Source organism: Mus musculus, chromosome 11 (genome assembly GCF_000001635.26).
Source record: "Mus musculus strain C57BL/6J chromosome 11, GRCm38.p6 C57BL/6J".
NCBI lineage: Eukaryota > Metazoa > Chordata > Mammalia > Rodentia > Muridae > Mus > Mus musculus.
The window spans coordinates 51558246-51579816 of record NC_000077.6 but is presented as its reverse complement, the minus strand read 5'-3'; the positions used below and the strand labels follow the sequence as shown (position 1 = coordinate 51579816).

At 50.8% G+C, this 21571-nt stretch overlaps 1 protein-coding gene across 2 annotated transcripts in view; it reads right to left on the bottom strand.

Moving 5' to 3' along the window:
- The window catches only part of Col23a1 (collagen, type XXIII, alpha 1), a 294247-nt gene that overhangs the window by 4109 nt on the left and 268567 nt on the right, over positions 1 to 21571 (bottom strand). The window contains exons 10-28 of one of the 2 annotated variants that reach the window (NM_153393.2): positions 21353 to 21388; positions 19784 to 19810; positions 17902 to 17928; positions 16764 to 16817; positions 15014 to 15076; positions 14596 to 14640; positions 11844 to 11921; positions 10303 to 10356; positions 9671 to 9715; positions 8554 to 8643; positions 7687 to 7749; positions 7305 to 7361; positions 7033 to 7059; positions 5754 to 5816; positions 5617 to 5670; positions 5359 to 5385; positions 2913 to 2966; positions 2657 to 2743; positions 204 to 242 (exon numbers count right to left, since the gene is read on the bottom strand). In NM_153393.2, the coding sequence (NP_700442.2) occupies positions 204 to 242; positions 2657 to 2743; positions 2913 to 2966; positions 5359 to 5385; positions 5617 to 5670; positions 5754 to 5816; positions 7033 to 7059; positions 7305 to 7361; positions 7687 to 7749; positions 8554 to 8643; positions 9671 to 9715; positions 10303 to 10356; positions 11844 to 11921; positions 14596 to 14640; positions 15014 to 15076; positions 16764 to 16817; positions 17902 to 17928; positions 19784 to 19810; positions 21353 to 21388 (990 nt within the window). Of the gene's footprint in view, positions 1 to 203; positions 243 to 2656; positions 2744 to 2912; positions 2967 to 5358; positions 5386 to 5616; positions 5671 to 5753; positions 5817 to 7032; positions 7060 to 7304; positions 7362 to 7686; positions 7750 to 8553; positions 8644 to 9670; positions 9716 to 10302; positions 10357 to 11843; positions 11922 to 14595; positions 14641 to 15013; positions 15077 to 16525; positions 16657 to 16763; positions 16818 to 17901; positions 17929 to 19783; positions 19811 to 21352; positions 21389 to 21571 lie in introns of those variants that run through there. The other variant, XM_011248983.3, reaches the window with a different exon arrangement.

The window sequence follows — 21571 nt, the reverse complement described above, 5'->3', positions numbered from 1 at the left end:
AAGCTCTAAGCCTTGGCCATGTGACCAAAAAGTCACAAACATCTTTGGGAAACATGACTGTTCAGTCACTGTGTGAGACAGCAGCGTAGAGACTCTAACCTCTTCGTGATGGTGCCTGGTCCCCCATGGGTCCTCTCTGACTCTCTAACTCTCTCATTCCAACTCCTCCAGGCCCACCCTAGAGACCCTTTCCTGTACGGTACCTTATGCCAGCAACCAGGCACAGGCAACCCATCGGGGCCCTGGAAAAGAAAAAGGTTTAAGTGACAGGAGTGGGAGGCTAATGGCCTCTCAATATTTCCCCACCCCTTCCTGGGACTTTAGGGGAGATGCAGCCAAGCAGGTGTTACTTGAAGCCACTGGACTCCACTGAGGCAGGGCTGGATGGGTGTCTCCTTTGTCATCTGAGGACATTGTGTCCCCTCATTAAACTTGTCCTGTTCTCTCGTGGTGCATTGTGGGGATACTTGAATAGTGGGCAGAAACAGGACGCTCTGACATAATGGGCACTGTGTCAGGCTCTTGCCAGCCAGAAGAGGGCCTGGTCCTGCGAAGGGATAGCAAAGCTTCCTGCCTCCCAGGAGTGACATCCAGGGGGCCCTGAGCTCTAGGCAGGAAGGCCTCTGAGTGAGGGTACAGGAAGTGGCATCTCTCCACTTTGATCAGATCTGGGAGGAAGACTGTCATCAGGGTGAACTCTGGGCATTAAAGGTGGGGTCGTCTGGAGACCCCAACAATGTCCACCCAACCATTGGACATAAAGAGGCCTGGAAGGTTGGAGAGCTGGAGATGAACAAACAAAATGTAAAGTCCCAGGGGAGGGTATGAGGGACTTTTGGGATAGCATTGGAAATGTAAATGAGGAAAATACCTAATTTTAAAAAAATGTAAAGTCCCTGGGGGAGCCTGAGGCATAAATACTCCACTCTGTTCTGAAGCACAGGTATAGGGAAAATGCACGGCACCCCCCCCCCCCCACCCAGCCCCTTCCAAGTCCATGCTGGGGCACAGTTTGGGAACCAGAAGATGGGGAGAGGAGAAGTTTGGAATGCACCAGAAGGCAGAAATGAGGAAGAGAGGGACCAGAACCAGAAGCCCAAAGCAGCCCAAAAGTTCCAGCATTGCACACACAGCACACAGCAGCCAGACTGCGTACCACAGGGCAGGGCCTGATGCCCTTCACAAGGCCCGGGGAGCCTGGCGCCCCTTGCCTGCCTCCACATCGAGGATGTTCCTGTATTAAAGACAAAGGCTTACTCACTTGGAGGAAGTCTGGGTCCAGGCTCTGTGGAAGCAGGACTGGCTTCTTCATCTTCTCTGTCTCTGTCTCTGTCTCTGTCTCTGTCTCTGTCTCTCTCTCTCTCTCTGTGTGTGTGTGTGTGTGTGTGTATACATGAGTGTGGAAATCAGGCCCTCAGGCAACTTCTAACTTTTGTTTGAGACAAGGTGTCAATTAGCCTGGAACTTTGGCATGGAAGTGAGGCTAGCTGGCCAGCGGGCTCCAGAGATTTAACTGTCTCTACCACAACAGCACACGTCACCATGCCTAACTTTCCATGTGGGTTCTGGGAATATGAACTCAGACATGTAAGGCAAGCGCTTTACTACTCGAGCCTTTCCTTAGTCCCGGCTGCCTGTGTTTGAGACAGACTCTCTATGTAGCAGAGGCCTCAAAATTTCTATCCCCCTGTTCAAGCTCCTGAATGCTGGGATTCCAAGCTTCCCCCCCCACCCCCCCCCATCCCTCACATTAATATCCCAGACCCACCTGGGGGGAAGAGAGGAAGGTACAGAGGGTGGAAGGAACTCACTGGAGGCCAGGAGACTGAGCAAAGGTCCCTGACTGGGCCCGTTTGCCTGCTTCTCAGAGTCCTGCCTGGGAGCGAACATCTGGCTGGCTTAGTGTGGAGACCTAGCTCTTTCTGCCTGTCCTTTCTGAACACACCTTACTTATAGACCCTGATATGTAAACCCTTTCGGTTTTCTAGAAGACAGGAACTGAACTGTGGGCGTTTCACTACCAGGCTTGGTGGGTTTTCAAGAGCTACCGCCAGCAGGAAGTGAAACAGGTAAGTGGGGGAGTGGAAGAGGAAGGAGCTGTGTGGTTACTGAGGAGACTGGAGAAGAGGCTAGGCTGTCAGTGGAAGAGAAGATGCTGGAGAGAAAGTACGGAAGGGGAATGAGAGACCTAGGGCAGGCAGCGTGGCCTGACTTTCCCAATGACTGAGGAAGTCCCATCCCACAGTCCAGGGGAAGCCAGACCCCAGTGAGATCTTAGGCAGCTATGGTCAAGGTGGGGAAAGAGGGGCCTGACACTCACTGACTTTGTCCCCATCAAATCTGTCAATCCTCTAGACTTCCCTCCCCAGCTCCCCAGCCCTCTTCCAGGACACCCTCAAATTACTGATGATGCTGAGAAAACCCAGAAATCCTTTCCACCCCTACCTAAGGTTGACCCATCTCGCTTTGAGGCTGAGTAGAGAGAAGACAGTAGTTACCAGGGGCCGTAAGCCCTTACTGGCCAGGCCTCCATCACCACAGGTGGCTGCATCTTTCAGCCATGCTGATAGGAATATCAGGACCACAGCACAAGGAGCTATGATGCTGACTATGGCCCCTATAGCTGGTTGGAGCTCCATCCTGCTGAGACACCTACCACAGGACATGGCTGGTCAAGGCCTGGTGGGCCCGGCTCTCCCTTCTGGCCCTTCACGCCTTTCCGGCCAGGAACTCCTCGCTCCCCCTGTGTAAGAAGGAGATGGTAGGGTGGTTGTGGTTGCTGGGCTCAGGACCCCTCCACCACCTCTCAGTGAGATGCCTCAGGGTCCCGCAGCAACCGGAACCTGCAGCTTTAGGCCCAGCCTCCACCTCTCCACCTGCTTGCCCCATTTCCCTCCTCCCCTCCCCCTCACCTTCTCTCCACGTTCACTTCGGTCACCCTTCTCTCCCCTGGGTCCAGGGAACCCCTGACAGATGGATGAGAGGTTAAGGCTGAAGTGAGAGTTGAGCCCACTTCCCTGTGACCTGAGCCCACTTCCCTGTGACCTGAGCCCACTTCCCTGTGACCTGATGCTCCCGCTCCTCTCTCACCCACCACGCTGCTCCTTGTCCACATGTAACTGGCACAAACTGCCAAGCTCTGGTTGTTAGCGTATGTGCCTGCTGGGTACCAGATGGGGCTCCCGGCTCTGCTCCTGGCTAGAAACCCTGAGGGAGGCAGAGCTACTGGAAAGAGGCTTCTTTTTTTTTCTTTTCTTTCTTTTTTTTTTTCTCCTGCCATGGTCAGACACAGCTGGTCCTGGCCCAGACTTGGCTGGGACAAAGGAAAGCCACAGAAGTCATGTGTCCATCTTCTATGGACTGAGAGAAGGTCGCTTGTGCTGTCTGTCCTAGGCTCAGTTTCGTCTATATCCACCTCTTAATCTAATCTCCAAGCATCCGGCCGAGTCCAGGCTGCAGACTGGATGCTGGGACAGACAAGGGTTTGGTGTGTTTCCTCCCTGATGTCTCCTGGGGCAGGCTAGGGAGTGTGGATGGCAAGCGTGCTCAGACACAGGCGTAGGAGTCAGATGTGGCAGGGCACTAGGTTGTTCCGACAAGGGGCAGGTACCACAGGGAGCTTTTGAGCAAGGTCACCATCCAGCTGGGTGGAAATGGGATGGGGCTTGTTAGAGAAAATGGCAGGGCTTTTAAATGCCACACTAAGCTCCAGGTCTTCTAGGAAGCAGAGGAGGTCACCCACAGTCACATATCCAATTAGCCTTCCTGGGTCCAGAACTTGAGTGGGGTTCAGCAAGTTACTTTCCAGCTCTGTCACATCAGTAGAAGGTGACCCTCCCAGTCAGGAGCCTGGCTGGTCCCTCTCTTCCTGGCCTATGTTTGCTCACCATGGCAACAGCACTCTCTTCTTTCAGTCTGGGTACACCTTGGAGGACTAGCAGCCCTGCATCAGTCTCAGTCTCTTTCCCTGCCTCATGACTTCTCAAGACTCCTCCATCCCTCTCGCTGACTACCTCCAGGCAGCAGGGGATTGAGCCTGGTCAGAGGGGAAGCTGCACTCTCATAACCCCAAGATGGCTCAGGGTTGACTAAAGAGAGCCAAATCTTCTTACTGTATTTGGGTCCAGGAAGCTACTTGTCTGGAGGGGCTGGCTGGACCAGATCTCTGGTGATTTCCACAATGGGAAGGCAAAGACCAGAGAGGGAGATGGCTGGGCGGTGTTGACACAGCTGTGCCCTGGATACATGTGGTTAATCCCTAGATTTTTCAATTTGAGTCATTTTAAGCAAGATTGAATTATTATTATTATTATTATTATTATTATTATTATTATTATTATTATTATTATTATTTATGTTGTGTTACCAAAGGAGGCCTGATGTGGTCAACATTAAGCTAATACTTCCTGTTGCTTCCTTCTCACAATACCACCCTAACTGAGGTCTCATCACTGTCATAAATATATTGCATCAGCCTCCTTGCTGCTCTCCTCACCTCCCCTTTACAGTGTATCATCCATCTATATACCCACCCATCTACCTTTCCATCCATCCATCCACCCACCCACTCATCCATCCATCCATCCACCCACCCACCCACCCATCCATCCATCCATCCACCCATCCATCTATCCATCATCCATCCACCCACCCACTCATCCATCCATCCATCCACCCACCCACCCATCCATCCATCATCCATCCACCCACCCATCCATCCATCCATCCACCCACCCACCCATCCATCCATCCACCCACCCACCCATCCATCCATCCATCATCCATCCACCCACCCATCCATCCATCCATCCACCCACCCACCCACCCATCCATCCATCATCCATCCACCCACCCATCCATCCATCCATCCACCCATCCATCCATCCACCCATCCACCATCCCTCAGCTATCATTCTTGTTCATCAATCCATTTTCACCCATCTAGCCACCATCCATCCATTAATTCATTCCCCACCATCTCCTCATCATTCTCCCCCTTCAGTCACCATCCATTAATTTCTTTCAGCCATCATCCATTGTCTTCCTGCCCATAAGTCTGTCTCTCTGTCCATCCTCTACCATCTGCCAGTCCATCAGCTCATCCATCTTTTCTCTACTCATACATTAGGATCACCAGTGTTCTACTGTTCCTTTGTTGTCAGCTTATCATCCATCTGCAGTACTCTAGGGAATGTCGTTATACTCTGCACTGAGGACACAGGGGAACCAGCCAGCAGCAGCCTTCCGGATGGGCCACACTTGAGCTAACTAGGTTGCTATAAGCCTGGACAACAACCTGAGAGCAGAAGACACACACAGGAGGGCCCGGGCACTCACAGTCAATCACACAAAACTTACATCGAGTCCTGGTTCTCCAGGTCTGCCCTGAGGAGAGACACAGAGGGTGTGAGGGAGGTGGAAATGGGGTGTTAGACACTCAAATACTGGGGAGTGCAGCCCAGTGGCTGGTCACAGACAAAGGGACAGGGCAGGATGGCATCACAGAAGTGCAGTAATTAGCCCAGTGGGGTGCAGGGACTCAGAAGGGTGCAGGGGATGAGCCCCCAAAGCTGAGTGACATGGTGGGCATGTGGTCACTGTGGGCAGGGTGGGTACCTTCTCTCCTTTGGTTCCTGGCAACCCAATAAGGCCTGGTGGGCCAACTGGTCCCTGGGCAGATAAGGAGAGGGTTAGCAGGCATGGTGGGCATAGGGTGCAATACCTCTGGAATAAACAAAGCTCATGACACTCACAGGCAGGCCGTGAGGGCCTCTCTCACCCGATGTACCCTTTTCTCCCTTGGCTCCATCCAGGCCCTGGAAATGAGAAGGAAAATTAGTTAAGGGAGGGGTGGGATAGACAGGTTAGGAAAACTTGGGTCTGCTGTGTGGAGACGGAGGTGTGCATGGCGCTCTGATGGCTGTGGTCACCACCATGCCACAGAGGTGCTTTGACTGACTACCACCAGCTCCCTGAAGGCCAGCCTTGGACCAGGACTGTCAGCCAATGTCTCTTCGAACAATCATATGTTGAAGCTTATGTGGCAGGATACTTGATCACACTGTGAACCCCAAGATTGTGCTATTTACTGGAAAAAACTGTTTATAGTTGTTATGTGGCTCAGCCTTTACACACTTTTAATCCAAGAGCTTTCTGCTTAAATATTGTAAACGGGATTCAATGAAGTCAACCATAGGTCAAGAGGCAGAGCAAGCAACCAGTTGACAGGAAGTGAATATAGGAGACCAGAGAGATTAAAAGGGAGTCAGGAGGACACAGAGAGAGAGAGAGATGCACAGGAAGTAGAAGGGAAGGACATTCAGTTTGAAGGTTTTCTTTTTTTTTTTGAGGGGCATTCCTGGTGGGACATTGACTGAGGTCAGCTTGGTGGTTTCCCTGTCTCTCTGAGCTAGCAGGCTTTTACCTCAGCATTTGGCTCCCAAGTCTTCACTGGTAAAGTTGAACGATTGAGACTTTGTTAAAAAAACAAAACAAAACAAAACAAAACAACAAATTTGGGACAAATAGAACCAGAAGCAGTGCCTGGCTGCCATACCAGGTCAGGGTTCTATGACTCAGAGTCCCCCACAGGCCTATGCGCTGCGGAGGGAGAGATCGGATCCGGGCTGGGTTTCCACTCTGTGTTTGCCTCTCTTGGGGCAGGCACATGGCATAATACACTTGAGGTTTTGACTTAAGAGACCAGAATAAGACACATTTGAAATGCATACCAAAGCTAAGACTTCAGGTCCAGGTGGTAGACAGAGAAGATGCAGATGTGTCTGGGTGAGAGCTGGGGAGGAGGCATGGAATGGGGGGCAGAGGGAGGTGGGGAAATGGGCTGGAGGAAGGAAAAGGTCGCTAGGGTGTCTAGGCAGAGGGAAAAGGAAAGGACAGAGTCCCAAACATGGAATGGGGCTGCTCTGGGGACACTGTCTAGGGCCCTGGGAATGTATGGGCTATACAGTGCGTGGTACATATGGGCTGTTCAGCAGTAAACTTTCTGAATGAGCAGGGGGTCTCTGCACTCACCTTGGGACCTTGGATCCCCTGAAGGCCCTGAAGGAGGAGAGTAAGTAAGATCAGTAAGGCTTATAACGGAGAGAAACTTTTAAGGCCGAAACCTTGAATCAGGCTGCTCACTGACTCCTGTGGCTCTGACAGGAGCTCTTCCCTCTTCACCTTATGTCCCGCCCCCCCCCCCCCCCACCGCAAGCTCCCATGGAGAAGCCTCCTCCCCCCACTCCCAGACCCAGCCACTCCCCACTCAGTATCCCTGCTGCTATAGGTTAAACTGTTCTTACCATGGGGCCAGGGGGACCAGGAGGACCAGGGGGCCCTGGTTCCACTATGATCTGGGCCTGGGGAGGGTTTGAAACGGGTTAATTACCCTGTGCCTGTTACTTCTCTTCTGTTCATCCTCTGGGGTGCCCCACAGGCTTGCAAGCACTCCCGGGTGCCACACCCTGAACCCTGGGACAGGGCTCCTTCCTGTTCCCCAGAAGGGCACAACATGGGGTCTCAGCTGCAAGTGGGGTGAAGGACACAGTCTGAGACTACATCACCCCTCCCCTTTCCAGCTGCTCTTTGTTGGGTCAGGCCGGTGGCTTCTCTGTAACCAAGGCTCAGTGTCCTCACCAGGCTTGGGTGGAGTGTGGGGAGCCCCCAGTCTCCATTTCTCCTTACCAGGCTCTCTTGTAGATGGTCAGACGCCGACTCTCCCTTTTCTCCCTTGGGACCATCAGCACCCTACAGGGCAGAGTGGCCAGTGAGCTTTTCTTGTTCATTCTGAGGTCACCTCCCTCTCAGCTGCCTCCCTCCCACTGCAGCACCAGGGCTTCTAGAAGAGCAGTTAGTGCCCTTAACCACAGAGCCATCTCTCTCATCAGCCTCTCTCTCTCTTTTTCCCCCCAGTAAAATCATTTTACTTCCTAACACAGTAAACATATCTATCCAAATGTGTTCACCTTGCACATCTATGCACAAATCATTTTCATGTCACATCTGCTTTGAGAGCTAGTAAAAAAAAGTGTAGTAAAAGCTGCCTTGGTTGAGATATGCAATGTCTGGTTGGCTACCCTTCACACAGCCCCTACCCCCAGTAGCTTTTCTATTGCGGCCCCAGGAGCAATAGAAATGCTAAGGATAGTGTGTGTGTGTGTGTGTGTGTGTGTGTGTGTGTGTGTGTGTGTGTGTGTGGCTTATTGCCGACTGCTGTCCAGTTCTGTGCTGTCCCTGGGACTGGAAAGTTTATTCCCTGTTAAGAGTGGGAAAACTGAGACCCTGGGAGATTCAGTTGCTGTGCTATTGGACTCCAGGGCTGAGAGGTTGGGCAGCCCAGGCCACTTAGCCATCCAACTGAGTGGTTTCTGCTAGGCTGGGCCTCCCTACCTCACCTGCAGGGCTGCCCGTGGGCCTGTGAAAATTCTTTTGGGACTGAGGTTGCAAGAAAAAAAAAAAAAGAACTGAGAGGCTGCAGGGCATTTAGGTGAGGACCCTCGACCCTGCTAACATCAGCAAGTCCCTAGGGTGGGACCTTGTCTAGCCACCTACCGGAAGACCTGACAGGCCCATCTCTCCTGTTTCCCCTTTGGGCCCAGCTGGTCCAGGCTCTCCCGGGTCTCCTTTTGGTCCTTTGGGACCCTGAAAGCCACCAGAGAAAGGAATCAGTGGACATTAGTGAGCATCCTCCTCTCCCCCGACCCTTGTAGCCCCTTGAGCTTCACAGGTCTGACCACACAGCCGCAGGGCAGCTCAAACCTGTCCTAAGATCTGACACTCCCACAAAGACATAATACGTGCAGGTTGGGTGAAAGAATGTTGTCACTCAAAGCAAACAAACATGTTTTCTCTCTCTCTCTCTCTCTCTCTCTGCCCCTGAGCAGGGGGCTTTTAGGACACTCTCCCTCTGCATGCTTGGGACAGCTTGTGAAGACTGAGGTCTTCCTTCTGGGATACTCAGGAGGCCAACTTTTTGATTTTTCATTTTTCATTAAAGATTTCATTTATTTCTTTTTTTATGTGTATGGTTGTTTTGCTTACACATATGTCTGTGTACCACATTAGTGTAGTGCCTGCAGAGGCCAGAAGAGTGAGAGTTGGATCCTCTGGGACTGGAGTTACAGATGGTTGTGAGCTTCTAAGAGGGGCCTGGGAACCAAACTCAGGAGCTATTAACCACTGAGCTGTCTCTCCAGTGCCTTATTATTTGTTTGTTTGTTTGGTGGTGCTGGGCTTGAACTCATGGTCTCATGCGTGCTAGGCAAGCACTGCATGGCTGAGCTACCCCCCTCTGGCCCTCAGAGATCAGCTCTGTGCTCCTGTGTCAGGAGCTTTGAGCGACAGCATTCCTTCACCAATGACCTGCATGTATTACATCTTTGTGTGGGTGTCAGATCTTAGGACAGGTGTGAGCTGCTATGTGGTTGCTGAGATTTGAACCTGGGTCCTCTGGAAGAGCAGTCAGTGATCTTAACCACTGAGCCGCCTCTCCAGCTCTCAACCAATTATGACATGTTCAAGATGTGCCTCCTACTAGGGACCCAGCAGTAAAGATACATCCATACATATTGAGTGACACCTGGGGAGATGCTCACCACACACACACACACACACACACACACACACACACACACAGTACAACACTGACATAGAAACGAAAGGCTCAGACCTTCTCTCCATCGATTCCTGGAGCACCAGGCAATCCGAGTTCACCCTGGAAGGGAACCAATGGCAAAATAGAACTGTGCCTCCCTTAGCAATCAGCGGGTTAGTGGCCCAAGGTGGGGACTGCGGACTCCCTGGTCAGTTCACAGCCCCTTGGGTTGGGTCCCTGCAAGTGGGCTTCCAGGAAGGCGTCCATTGTCTCCCTTTGTGTGTTCAGCCTGCCTGGTGGCTGGAGCTGGTGGCTGTCACAGCAGGCTGGGGTACTTAAGATTAGGACTGGAGTTGTTCTAGGTCACTGACTCCAGGGATGCTAGTGTCAGAACCAGACCCTGCCCAACCTGGGGTCTTTGTCTTGAGTGTTGAACAGGTATAAGCCACAGAATGGCTGTGTACATCTGGGCCACCGTATGTCCTAAGGGGTCCATCGCTTTTTTCAGTTTCAGGCTCTTTCCTCAAGAGCAGATGGTAGGATTTAAAGAAGGGATGTAGCTTGTTTAGGAAGGGGCAGGACCCTTTTCTCTGAAACCCACAAGCTGGGCTAGGATGACAGGATGAAGTTCGGGGTACATATGACAGAGAGGAGATGTAGGACTTAGAAATGAATGCTTAGGGTCCCATGAGTTCAGCAACACTGACCTTGGCTCCAGGGATCCCTGGTGGCCCAGGAGCTCCCTGTGGTCCAGGGGGACCCTGTGTGCAAAAGATCAAGCCAGTTATGGTTAGACAAGCCCCTGCACTGCCCACCAAGCCTTCCCACCTAGCAGCTTGCTTCCCACCTAGTCATATCACCTCTTCTAACATGCAGCTTGGTTTGGCCTTCAAGTCTACAGAGAGGCCAGCAAGAGGGCATTGGTCATCGGAGGAGACTCTGGTGTCCACAGCTGGAGGTCCTTCTGCCCTTGTGGAAGTTCTCTATTTATGAATTTCTTCATAACACCCTCCTGCCTAAGATTTGGCAGTGGCCTTTCCTTATCCCTTAAAATTAGCTTAAGTCTTTTACTGGCATTCATCCCAAAGATGCAACCCAAACAATGGTTTGGTCTTGCTAGCTCTGCTGGTCCTGTGAACTCTCTGACCATCTGGCTCTGTTGTCTGCTGCTTGCTGTCCCAGAAGTTCCCCAGGCACACAGTAGGGGATGTGTCCACACAATCTCAAGTTCTGACCTCATTCCTAAGCTCTTGGACCAACACACTCATGGCTTCACCCAGAGGCCACAACGTTCCCAGATCCTCTGACCCATCATAAGTTCTCTTCCAAGCCGCACCCTCCCACCCCCCACCCTCCCACTGACGTTCCCGCTGTGATGTCTCTAGACTTACTGCCTCTATCCTTTCTGTCTTCTTTAGGTCCAGCTCTGTACCTCAAGCTCTCCCCACACTAATGCTCACACACTTAAACAGCTACCCGGCTACCTCCAATACACTGCTGTTTTGATATCCTCAGACTGAACGAATTATAACGCCTGTTACTCAGAATATTGAGTCCTCCTCCCACTCTGGTACCCACATCTACCTCTTCATTCCCTGTACTCATAAGGATTCTACTACATGTTTCCCATAAGCCTGGGGCATACCATGCTCCTCAGGCCCATATCGCATCACACCACACCACCACAGCACACCACACCATGCAGGCCAGGGTGGGCCATAGTTACCATCAACTTGTACTTCCCGGAGGCCTGTAGGAGGTAACTGGAATTGATACTTAGGCAGAGTCAGGCATCAATAGTCTCTGATGACTACCTGACCCCACTTCATATCCCTCCTAAACCCAAGAGCAGCTAGCACTTGTCTCTTTCTGGACTGGTGTCAAGAGACCACGTAGGTCCTGAGGCTCCTTGGTCGGGCTTGTCCTTTTTGTCCTCACAGTAATTATTAGAAGCCCCAGTCCCAGCAGTGGTGCCTGGGAAACCCTAGAGACGCTCACTGTAGGGTTTGGAGAGAGTGCTTTCCTTTTCTGCTTTGGCCCGTGGGAAGCTCAGGGCTTTCTGAGTCACATTCACAGAAGGTCTCTCAACCCTGTGTGCAGCTCCACACAGGACCAATGTACACATTTGGTGCCTGATGAAATCGAGGTCTCTGTGCTAAACTCTACTTGGTCCCAAAAGTAAGACACAGAGTGAGCCATTGCTCCTTAGGGGGTGGCCATAAAGGGTGCAGCCAGAGCCCGCTCTTACCTTTAGGGCATCTAAGATCCTGCCGTCATAGTCGATTACCACTGTGTCACCTTGTTCTCCCTTGAGGCCCGGGGCACCCTGAAGCAGGAGAGGAAGAGCGGCATCATAGATGACACATAAGCTATCTCTGTCACACACATGTCCCAGGCATGCCTGCGCACCACGGTGGTCATCATAGCATGCTGTTCCTTACGGGTCAGCTCTACACATGTGTAGACCATGTGAGGGAAGTGCGAGGGAGCCTGGGGCCAACTGAAGAGGCCCAGTTCTCAGGGAAGATGCAAAACCTATTTTTTTTTTTTTTGAGACAGGGTCTCACTGTGTAGCCATGTCTGTTTTGGAACTAGCAATGTAGACTGAGCTGGTCTGCAACTCAGAGATCCTCCTGCCTCTGCCTCCCAAGTCCTGGGACTAAAAGTGTGGGCCATCACTTCCCACTAGTTCTTGAGACTTTTAGATGTGTCCAAATAAAACAACCTCCCAGCCACCCCAACTCCCTATCCTGCCAGACACTTGGGGACCCAGGAGGCTGGTCTCCCCATTAACCCCAGAGCTCACTGATATGGCTAGTCTTGCAGGCCAGCTTAATCTGGGGATTCTCTGTCGCCACCTTCCGTGGAATGATGTGTCGACCACCACACCCACCCACTTGGCTTTTATACTTGTTTGGTTAAGCGCTTTAATTGAGCCGTTTCCCCAGCTCCTTGAGGATCCCAGGTATGTGATAGCCTAGGAACACATAGCCAAGGATGGGATGCGAGAGTCAGCATAAAGATAATCCACGTGAGGCAGGTCAGCTATCCAGGGAATGCACAGGACATAAAAAGGGAGAGAGCTCTGGAGAGAATAAACGTGTGTCTGTATGGATGTGGCACTTGTCAATAATAAGATTGACGGCCTGTGGCTTAGGCAGGAAAAAGGAGGTGGGACATCCTGGAGGCAGAAAGGATTCTGCCAGGTGCGGGAGATTCACCCAGGGAGATGTGATGAGACAGACACATGGTACCTGAGCACAGGTAACCAGCCGCGTGGCGGAATGTAGATTAGAATAAATGGGTTAATTTAAGTTATGAGTTAGTCAGAGAAGAGCCTAGCTATATGGCTAAAGTATTTGAAAATGTATTTTGAGTCTGAGTCTTGTTTCTGGGAGCACAAGTCTGGGAGGGAGAAACAGACCTAACTTCTACAGAGAGCCCCTGACTCTTCCTGGCTTCCATTCAAATCTCGACAGCTGACACCTGGGAATTTTCACTCCAGCAAATCAGATCATCTGTGAAGGGACTGTATTCTTCTTAAGAAACATCACAGACTAGATTGTTAAAAACTGCGGATGAAGTATGCCAACCTCCTTGGAGCATATGTATTAAGGAGTTCTTGGATCAATGTTTTATCTCTCCTGACTCCCTTTTCCAGCTGCACGGCTTTAGTGTACCAAAAAAAAAAAAAAAAAAAAAAAAAGAAAGAAAGAAAGAAAAAAAGTCTCTTCACAGACAGACTTTTGTGGGTAAGGAAACACAGTATTCCGGCACATGATTTCCCTAATGTCTGAGGTTTAGGTAGCTTTAAAACCTCAGATCACATATATAGCTGGACCACTCTGGTGCCTCTTTCTCTTACTGCCTCCACTTGACTCTCTCCAAGTATACATCTTCCTGCTTCACAAATGAACTCACTAACTTTGCTTGGCTCTTGGGGCTGGAGAGATGGCTCAGTGGTTAAGAGTGCACACAGCTTTTGCAGAAGACCCGAGTTCCGTTCCCAGCACCCAAACAAGGCAGCTCACAACCACCTGTAACTCCAGCTCCAGGGGAATCTGATGCCCTCTGCTGGCCGCTGCAGGCCCTGCACCCACACACATAATTAAAGAATAACATCTGCAGAGGACGGCAAGGACCAGTATGTATGTACTGCAGAGCCTGAGGGACTCTCCTCAGGCCAGACTGTTGGAAGTATTGAATTACATTTCTAGGTGCTGGTGACACATAAGAGTTGGTTACAAAAGATCTGGGGCTAGGCGCTGGCGAGATGGTTCAGCAGTTAAAAGCACTTGCTTTTCTTGCAGAGGGCTAGAAAAAGCAAGGTCACCGAAAAGCAGGCAAAGTCATGCCTAATGATAAACCAAAGACCAATGTTTGAATATGCAAGGAAGATTCTAGAAGAGTACACAGTCACCTGTGAAGGGAGAGCGCTCTTCCTTAACAACAAGCTGGGAATCTTCCCTTATACATCCATATTTTTAAGTTTTATTCTAGGCATGTGTTATGAATTTTTTTTTTAAATATTTATTTATTGTTATATGTAAGTATACTGTTGCTGTCTTCAGACACACCAGAAAAGGGCATCAGATCTCATTACAGATGGTTGTGAGCCACCATGTGGTTGCTGGGATTTGAACTCTGGACCTTCGGAAGAGCAGTCGGGTGCTCTTACCCACTGAGCCATCTCACCAGCCCCGTGTTATGAATTTTTTAAAAAGAAGTATTCACTTATTTTATGTATATGAGTACACTGTAGCTGTCTTCAGACACACCAGAAAAAGACATCAGATCCCATTGCAGGTGGTTGTGAGCCACTATGTGGTTGCTGGGAATTGCTCCAGGCCCATGAAAAAAAATTAAATCACCAAAAAAAAAAAAAAAAAAAAAAAGGAACTAGATGCCTAGGGCTTGTGGTCTCACCAGCCCTCTGGCACTCCTGCTGGGTACAAAGGGCTTCTGAAACCACCCATGTGACCAGAAGGGGTGTTGCTTACCCGGGGCCCTGTGGCTCCATCCACGCCTGGGTGACCGGGCTCCCCCTGTGGAAACACATGGAAATTTGCTTAGACCCTGTCTCACCCCTAGTCCTCTCTTCCCCAGAGTCCAGGGCCTGTGTGCTGGGGCCTCATGGTCTATGCATAAGAACAGCCTTCCACACACTGCAACAGTGGGGATTTTGAGGTCCAGGAGCTCCAAAAAGGACATGAAGCCTTAGCCCAGAGCCCAGAGCCTGGCTAATTGATCCATGGCTACTCACCCTCAGACCACCCTGCTTGTGATTCAAAGGGGACCCCTGGGACAGGCCCTCCTGGGACTCTCTCTGTAAAAGTGCAAATTAAGAGGTAAACCCCCTCCCCCAGAGACAGCGTCAATGGGGTCTTTCAGGTACTAGGTGGAGCTTAGTGATGTCACCTTTAGTCCAGGAATGCCGTCCACTCCATTCTCTCCTCGGGGCCCCACATCCCCTGGCTCACCCTGAAATGGGGGAAATACCAGTGAAAGGAAGCAGAGGTGCTAGCCCGGGGCCGCGGGGTCTTATGCTCGAGACCCTAGTGACCCTGGCCCTTCTGGGCAAGGGGATGGACACAAGGATCTCTTCAGCCCCAGGGGGATTTGACACCACGACCATCCTCTTCTGGTCTGGGTCTTGGCATAGATCTGGGGTAGCTGAAGAGACCTTGTGTGTGTACGTGTGTGAGTGCACATGTATGTGTGTGCAGGGGCACATGCGTGTCAGTGCACATGTATGTGTGGAAGTCGGGGAAACTGAGGGCTACTCCTTAGGCATCATCTATAGTGTCTTTGCTTTTGCTTTTGAGGCAGGGATTGGAACTTGGTACCCTGGTAAACTTGGCAGCCAGCAAGCCCAGGGAGCTGCCGGGCCACGGTCACAGTGCTGAGGAGCCACGGTGCTTAGCTTTTCAAAATCAATCAGTCTATCTATCTATTTATCGTCTTTTTTTTTTGTTTTTTTTTTGTTTTTTTTGTTTTTTTTGTTTTTTCGAGACAGGGTTTCTCTGTGTAGCCCTGGCTGTCCTGGAACTCACTCTGTAGACCAGGCTGGACTCAAACTCAGAAATCTGCCTGTGTCTGCCTCCCAAGTGCTGGGATTAAAGGTGTGTGCCACCACACCCAGCCTCTATTGTTCTTTTGAGATAGGGCTTTTCTGTGTAGCCTTTGCCTTCCTCAAACTCACTCGGTAGACCAGGCTAGCCTTGAACTCACAGAGATCTGTCTGCTTCTACCTCCTGAGTATTGGGATTAAAGGCATGTGCCACAACCACCCTTAAATAATTTTTTAAAAATGTATTTATTTTTATTTTATGTTTGCTGGTGTTTTGCCTGCATGTTTGTCTGTGTGAGGGTGTCAGATCTTGGAGTGACAGTGGTGAGCTGCCATGTGGTTGCTGGGAAATGAAGCTGAGTTCTCTGGAAGAGCAGCCAATGCTCTCAACCTCTGAGATATCTCTTCAGCCCAATACATTTACTTATTTTTTTTGAGACAGGGTTTTTCTGTGGAGCTCTGGTTGTTCTGGAACTTGCTTTGGAGGCCGAGATGTCCTAGAACTCACAGAGATCCATCTGCCTCTGCCTTTGGAGTGCTGGAATTAGATGCATGTATCACTACCTCCAGCCACCTTTTAAAAAGGAGATCAAATCCATGTCCTTGTGCTGGCTGTCTCTTCAGTCTCTCTCTGTCTGTCTCTCTGTCTCTCTCTGAGTCAGAGTCATACTCTGTAGCCCAGCCTGGCCTTGAACTCAGATTCATCCCCTTGCCTCAGCCTTTTGAGTATTGAGATTATGGGTGTGCACCACCACCATGCTTGTGCCAAGAGATATTTGGAGGCAGGCTGGCTAGGACTTGGTAGTTGTGGCAAAGGGTTTGAGGAACAAGATGTGCAGATAGCATTTTGTGCAGATTGGCACTAGGCAGGGGATGGGGAATCTAAGGTGGGAACCAGAGGGACTTTAGGTGAGGGGAGACATTGCCTGGATCAGATGCCAAGTTCCTGCCAAGGCGTCCAGGGTCCACTGCTTCCTCCCTCTGGCTCACCCTGGGAGTTGGCTCATAGCCCTATGATGTCAAAGGGGCATCTCTAGGTAGATAACAACTTTGGAGGGTGGGTGGAGGCAGACTTTGAGGAGGAGGGTGAATACTTACCTTGGGCCCTGGGGGTCCAGGGAGTCCTGGCTGGTTGGCCATCCCATCATCCCCCTGTGGAGATAACAGCTGAGGCTGATGGCATCCCACATGGACATGTTGGCCACACTTTTGAGTGGTCCAGCTGGCTCCTACTTGTTCTAGACCCACCGCACACCTGTCTGGTTCAGGTACTAGTGACAATTATCCCCCATACTCAACCCTCTAAGGCAGGGTCTGAGTCAGATCCACCTCAGTCCCTCCAGCAACCTAGAGCCAGCTTCGGTGGGTTTCTGCAGACACAGGGGTGGACAAGTGAATGGAAGCAAATCCACTCATCCAACAAACAGCTGGTGAGCACCTCTTGGGGACCAGGGCACACACAGTCCCTTCTCCACGGAGCGAGAGGGAAATCAACATACGGTACTGTGCCTGGAAGCGCTGAAGGGCTGGGAGGGGACTGTGGAGAATGGAGAGGGACTTGGGACATCCTTCTGCTGCATGGGGCATGGTTGCTAAGATGTGGATGGGGAGGAGGTCGCTAGCTTGTCACAAGGCACATTTGTCAGTGCTTGGTTTTCAGTGATCCAGAGGGCCGACTAAAGGACCCCAGCTCAAACCCAGTCTCAGGAGGGTTTAGGGTGAGCCTGGCATTTGCTTTCCTCCCCTTCTTCCCCTTCCCTCATCCTCTCCCCTTCCCTTCTCTCCTTTCTCTCACCTTCCCCTTTTCTTTATTTTGAGATAGGGCCTCTTATATCCCAGGCTGGTCTCAAAATTCACTTTTTAGCCAAGGATAACCCTTCTGCCTCTGCTTTCTGAGTGCCAGGCTTACAAGTGTGTGCCCAGTTTATGCTGTGCTGTGTGTGGGTCAGACCCAGGGCTAGGCAGGCAATCTGCCACCTGAGCTATTTCTCTAGCCACAAGAATTTGCATTTCTGACAGCTATAGTGACAGTGCCGGCCCCAAGATGACACTTGAAGGATCATGGTCAAGCTCTGAAGGGAACATGGACATGAGGAAGGGAAAGAATGAGCGAATCTGGCTTCACGGAGACACAGTAAGAGCCTGGTTCTGGTTAAAAAGACCTGCCCTGTGGGGAAGTCCTGTCCCACCCTCATCCTCGGCCCTGCCATTCTCTCCAGCCACAGGGTCCTCTCACCTTCTTCCCAGGAATGCCAGGTTCTCCCTGCAGACAAAACAAAACAAAGGTGTGAGGGAGTAGTTAGTGCCTTGGGAGTGTGGCCAGCAGACCTCGGCCCCTTCTGGTGTAAGTGGCACTAAAGACCTTAGCCTGCCTTTGTCCAGGAACCCTGTGGACCTTAGACAGACAGACAGACAGACAGACAGACAGACACACACACACACACACACACACACACACACACACACACACACACACACACGAGTGCATGGGGAATCAGTCAGCTTTTGATTCTTCCTCTGAGCTTCGGGAAGTCACTGTTCTTTAAGATGGGGAGCGGGCATCCCCCAGCCCCAGATGGGTGTTGGAGTTTAACAGGCTTGCTAATTGAAGCCCTTTACCTACCCTCTGTCCAGTGACCCTAGATCCTGCACAGAGAACTCAGGTTTTCTTCCTACCCCAGGTACTGCCTAAGCCTGAAGAGGGAGCCCTGGCATGGGGAGGAACTACAGAAAACTAAGGTGGCTGAAGACATCTGACTACACCAAAAGCTTCCCTCACAACTGTCTCAGCTAAGAAGCAATCAAGAGGCTCTATGATAGGTGGATAGAGCACAAATGGATGTTGGACAGTGGCGTATCCGCTAGGACACAAAGCAGAGAGCAAGTCAAGGGAAGATCATCCATTGTTCCAGTGCCAATCTGAAAGCACTGAAGCCTGGTGCGAGGGTTTGTCCAGACTGCATCGTGGAGCAGAGGCTTTGAAGTCAACACCAGGATCAGTGGCTGCGGGGGGCTAGGGAGAAGGACAGGTGAAGGAGGGGGACAGTGTGTGTGTGTGTGTGTGTGTGTGTGTGTGTGTGTGGTGCAGTACATGCCTGTGGCCCTGCACATGTAGGATAGCAGATGCATTACTCTATTGCTCTCTGCTTTTTTTCTTTTAGTTTTTTTTTCTCTTTTGCCTTGAGACGGGGTATCCCGAAGCTTGTTTCAGCTATGCTGGTCTGGAAGCTTTTGGGATCCCCCTGATTCTGCCTCCCAGTGCTGCAGTTACAGACATATATACAGCCACGCCTGGCTTTCTACTTGGGTGCTGGGGATTCAAACTTAGGTCCTCATGCCATCTGCCAGCTCCCAGCAAAGGGGATTTTTAAAACAGTGAGATTATGATTAGACATGTTACTGGAGGGTGCAAGTCATTACACATTTATCCCACTGGGCACTGGGCACCCTCCTGTGAACTGTGGGCCTTGGGGGACAATGTGTCAAGGTGATTTCCTTAATAGTGACACATTTACCGCTCTGACAGGGAATGCAGAGGACAAGGGATGCTACACATCTGAGGGGTGGAGGTGGTGAGGTATGGGTCAGTAGGGCAAGTGTATGTGGGCTGTACAGGAGCGCTCTGCACCTTCCCCTCAGTTTTGCTGTGAACCTAAACTCTATAGAAAGTAAAGTTTTTTTAAAAACAAACAAACAAACAAACAAACAAACAGAGCAAGGCAGTGGTGGCTCACACTTCTAATTCCAGCACTTGGGAGGCAGAGGGAGGTGGGTCTCTGAGTTCGAGGTCAGCCTGATCTACAGTGAGTTCCAGGACAGCCAGGGGTACATAGAGGAATGCTGTCTCAAACCACCACCACCACCACCAAAACAACTAAGCCGCCCCCCCCCCCCAGGTGTCCTGTGATTCAACCCTCACAGTCTAGTGTGAAGTCAAGGCAGGAAAAATCTTTCATGACCCCATTTAACAGGCAAGTGCTGTGCCCTACAGATACAGTACCCTGTCTCTCCTTTGGACCCAGTATCTTAACCTCACTGCCTCAGTTTCACTGGGGTGGGGGTCGGTAGAGGAAGGTGGGGAGTGAGGCCAAGGAGCAGGAGGGGTGCTGAGTACATACCTTGGGTCCTGGAGGTCCTTTGGGGCCCTAGAACAAGAGAAGGAGTTATATGGGGGTGGGGGCTTGGGCAATGGGAGGAAGCAGGAAGGTCAGAGTTCAGGGTTATCCTTGGCTGCATAGTGAATTTGGAGCCAGTCTGGGATCCATGAGACCATGTCTCAAAAAACCCAAACCAGAGCTAGTGAAATGGCTCAAGTCATAAAGGCGCTTGCATCAGAGCCTGCCGCTCTTAGCTTAATCCTTGGGACCCACACAGTGGGAGAGAACCAATTCCTCCAAGTTGTCCTCTGACTTTCATGTTGATGCTGTGGTGTGTGTGTGTGGCCGTGTGTGTGTGTGTGTGTGTGTGTGTGTGTGCCCGCCCATGCCACCATATACATGCAAAAACAAGACCCCAAACAAAAAGAAAACCCAAACAATAGAACATCCTCCCCCAAAAAAAGCCAAAAGAGAAAAAAAAAAAAGGAATGAGATTCTGATACATTCAAAAACTTGGATACACTGCAAAAAAACTGTGCTATAAGAGGTGGGGTCTAGGTGGGGGTGGAGATGGGGTGGGGATGAGGTGGGGGTGGGAGAGTCATTTTGAAAGTGGTGCATGAGGCCTGAGAGATGGCTCAGTAGAGGACACTGAGCCTTCCAGGTGCTCATAGGTCTGTCTTGCCACTTTCCTTTTATCAAGAGTGACACCACATCTCAGAGGGAGAAGCATGTGTGGCTAGAAGCAGCATTGTTCAGTCAAGTTCTAGGACAGACTCCTGTGCCCTGAGCAGTGGCTGTATCAGGGCTCAAAGTGACAGGTGAATTGCAGACTTTCACCCAGGAAGGTGAGGTCCTAGGACTCTGCCCAGGCTGGGGACTAGGCCCATCCACATTCCTATGGACAGAGGGATGCTTACACAAGCCCTGAATTATGAGTGCACGTCTACATAATTCTGGTGTGAGTACATGGGGGTCTATCTTGCCACCTTGATCAGATTCATTAGAGTCACCATGGAAACACACATCTGGTGTCAGCGAGGGCATTCTCAGAAAGGTTTAAACTGAACAGGGATGATCTTCTAAAAGTGGGCGACACCATGGACTGTCGTCCTGGGCTGTATAAAAGAAGGTGGTTGAAAAATAAATAAGGGGCTGGAGAAATGGCTCAGTGGTTAAGAGCACTGACTGCTCTTCCAGAGATCCTGAGTTCAATTCCCAGCAACTAAATCGTGGCTCACGACCATCTGATGCTCTCTTCTGGTGTGTCTGAAGATAGTTACAGTGTACTCACATACATAAAATAAATAAATAAGTCTTTTAAAAAAAGAGGAGTGGCTGAGCACCAGCATCTGTAACTCTCTGCTTCCTGATAGCTACGACATGACCAGCTGCTCCACGCTCCTGTTGCTACGCCTTCCCCACCACGATGGACTGACTGCACCCTCAACTGTGACCCAAGATCAACCTTCAAGTCACTTTTGTAAAGTATATTTCGTCATAACAATGAGGAAAGTAACTACTGCAGTGGGAAAGAGGCTTCCATGTCTGGGAGCCACACCCCTGAACTCTAATACCCTGGACACTCACCATCTCGCCATCTTGTCCGGGCTCTCCTCTGGGACCCTAAGGAGGTATGTGAAAACATCAGTGAGTCCGAGTCTCATGCCACGGCATGGGCAAGGGCTCTAAGCTGAACATCCAATTCACCTTCATTCAATCCTGAGAAGTGGTTTATTGTCCCCACTTCATAGATGAGAAGGTTGAGGCTTTGGAGTTAATGTGACAATGAATGGATGGGCCAGTTGA